The sequence below is a fragment of the Epinephelus moara genome, chromosome 21, assembly GCF_006386435.1.
Source record: "Epinephelus moara isolate mb chromosome 21, YSFRI_EMoa_1.0, whole genome shotgun sequence".
Taxonomy (NCBI): domain Eukaryota; kingdom Metazoa; phylum Chordata; class Actinopteri; order Perciformes; family Serranidae; genus Epinephelus; species Epinephelus moara.
Window position 1 is genome coordinate 12,279,645 of NC_065526.1, and position 2,177 is coordinate 12,281,821.

The following is a 2,177-nucleotide window of genomic DNA, read 5'->3' on the forward strand; positions in this document are numbered from 1 at the left end:
CATTCATGTGTTTTTAATAATTTTGGTGCCCTATAGCTCAGAGGAATAAGTTATATAAGGCGTTGGCTTCACAGCAAATAGGACCAATTCATTGATCTGTGGATCTTGCCTGGGCTGGAACGAAAAATACAACGATATCGCCCCTCTTCTTTCACAGCAGTGATACACACTGATTTTACAGACTCTCCAGTTATTGGACAATAAAACTGACGACAAAAGGTACAAGATATGATCATTTAATTGTTGATTATCTCTCAGTACAGAAATATTTTTCTTTTTAACATTCTTTCTGTAATTCAAGTTGGCAGCATTGTCTTGATTTTGAAGTGGCATTAAAAGAAATTTCCATAAAGCCTAGCAGTGAAACTGCCCATCATCTTCCCTCGGGTAACATTAGTACACAAACATGCCATTTCTGTACAAGAACCTTTCTTCACAACACAAATAAATAGCATTCGTTTAAATGTGGCACGCTAGCGGACTCGAACATTCAAACAGGGAAATAATCAAAATTGGGAGAAAATGGTGCAGATGATATGAGAGCTTGATAAAAAAACCCCAAAACAAAGTAGATTTGCATGACTGCTCGACACAGAAATGGTCTAAAGTAGCAAAAGACAAGTGCCCGGAGCTTGAATATCTTAGCAGACGCAGCAGAGAGCAGAAACTCTGCATTTCACTCTGATTTAATCCCAGATGTTTTTTCTGTGTGCTTTTAGTTGCTGTTACAAACTACACTGATAAGCCAAAGTGTTTTCATTTGAACTTTCCTCTCCTCATTTTCCATTTAAGAAAGAGGGGAAACAAGATCAGTGAAAAGCTTTCCACACAAGTCACTTTAAAATCGAATTTTCACATGAATTACTTTCATAAGCAACTGTTCTTATGTACAACGTTACCAAATAATTAGTTCCTTCTAAGATGTTTCTGGACATTATGAAACCATGAGCCAATACTGCTTATTATCGTTAGACTAAAAATTAACTTAATGTAAGATTTAAAAAAGGAGATCAGGCCCATTCCTCTGACTCTTGTTAAACATTAACAGCTCTGGCACAGGGTTACGTAATCGGTTATCAGTGTACATCAAACATTATCGTCCCTCGGTAAAATACAAAAGACAAGCGAACCTGAACAAAGCCAACCATACTCCACAGATCAGACCAAAAACTGCAGGTACACAAAGAAAAGGAAATCTAACAGCCTTCAAAACAAACAATATGTGTTAAAAATGTTTTAAAAAAACAAAATAAATAAGACAATCAAAGGGACAAACTCAATATTTGGCAAGTAAGCACAACGTCAGTCTGTAAACAAAAACATAATCACACGGGGAGACAAACGCCCCCCAAACTCTCCTTGTCGTCAGAGATCACTGGTCTGTTGGAGGAGGCAGTGGCTCCATCAGTCAGGGCCAAGTGGAATACTGTACATACACGTCTCCTCCGCCCTCCACACGCAGGCTGTGTGTCTCTCCACCTCCCTCACACCTCCAGCTACAACTTGGCTAAATAACAAAGGGCAATCGAGGGGGGCCTCTGTAGACGACTGAGGTGAATACTCAAAGAAGGGGCCCATTTACAGCTCGATACATGCAAAGATAAATTCCCTTCTCGGCTCGATTCCCTCGTGGTACAGAGGCGTGCTTACTACCGGATTCTGGTGAAGAGGTTCAGCACCGACACAGATTCCTAAAAGACGGAGGGAGGCAGAGCAAAGAGGTAAGAAAAAAAGACTACTGGGAGTAAAAAGTAACAGACAGATGAGGAACAGAAGAAGAAATCTTAGACGTAAAGTGAGAAATGAAGATAATAAATACCTTAGTGGATCTCATCTTGCTAAAGACGTTCCAGAACCGAAGTGTTTCATCTCCAGCTCCTGTCACAATGGCTTCTCCGTCAGGGGACATGGCCTGAAATTTAACTCATTGTTAAACACTGTATTTACGGTATTATTACAAAGGATGCACCGTTCTGACTTTTCAGACTTGGTACTGATACCTGGGCTTTGAATATCAGTTGTTAGCTCCCTCAGTGATGCAGTCTACCAATGCTGTGCTTACGCATGACGTAGTATGCTACGTGTAATGAGATGTAAATATAGAATTGACCTTTCGCTAAGCCCCGCCCCTTTGTGATGGTCAGTCAAGCTGTCGGAGTAAGCATGGAGCCCACACT

At 40.6% G+C, this 2,177-nt stretch overlaps 1 protein-coding gene across 1 annotated transcript in view; it reads right to left on the reverse strand.

Annotated features, from left to right (window-relative positions):
* Window positions 1-220: 220 nt before the first annotated feature.
* The window catches only part of LOC126382558 (fizzy-related protein homolog), an 8,624-nt gene continuing 6,667 nt past the window's right edge, over window positions 221-2,177 (reverse strand). Inside the window, exons 13-14 of the mRNA XM_050032490.1 lie at window positions 1,820-1,912; window positions 221-1,691 (exon numbers count right to left, since the gene is read on the reverse strand). Coding sequence (XP_049888447.1) covers window positions 1,650-1,691; window positions 1,820-1,912 — 135 coding nt within the window. The 3' untranslated portion in view covers window positions 221-1,649. The remainder of the gene's footprint in view (window positions 1,692-1,819; window positions 1,913-2,177) is intronic.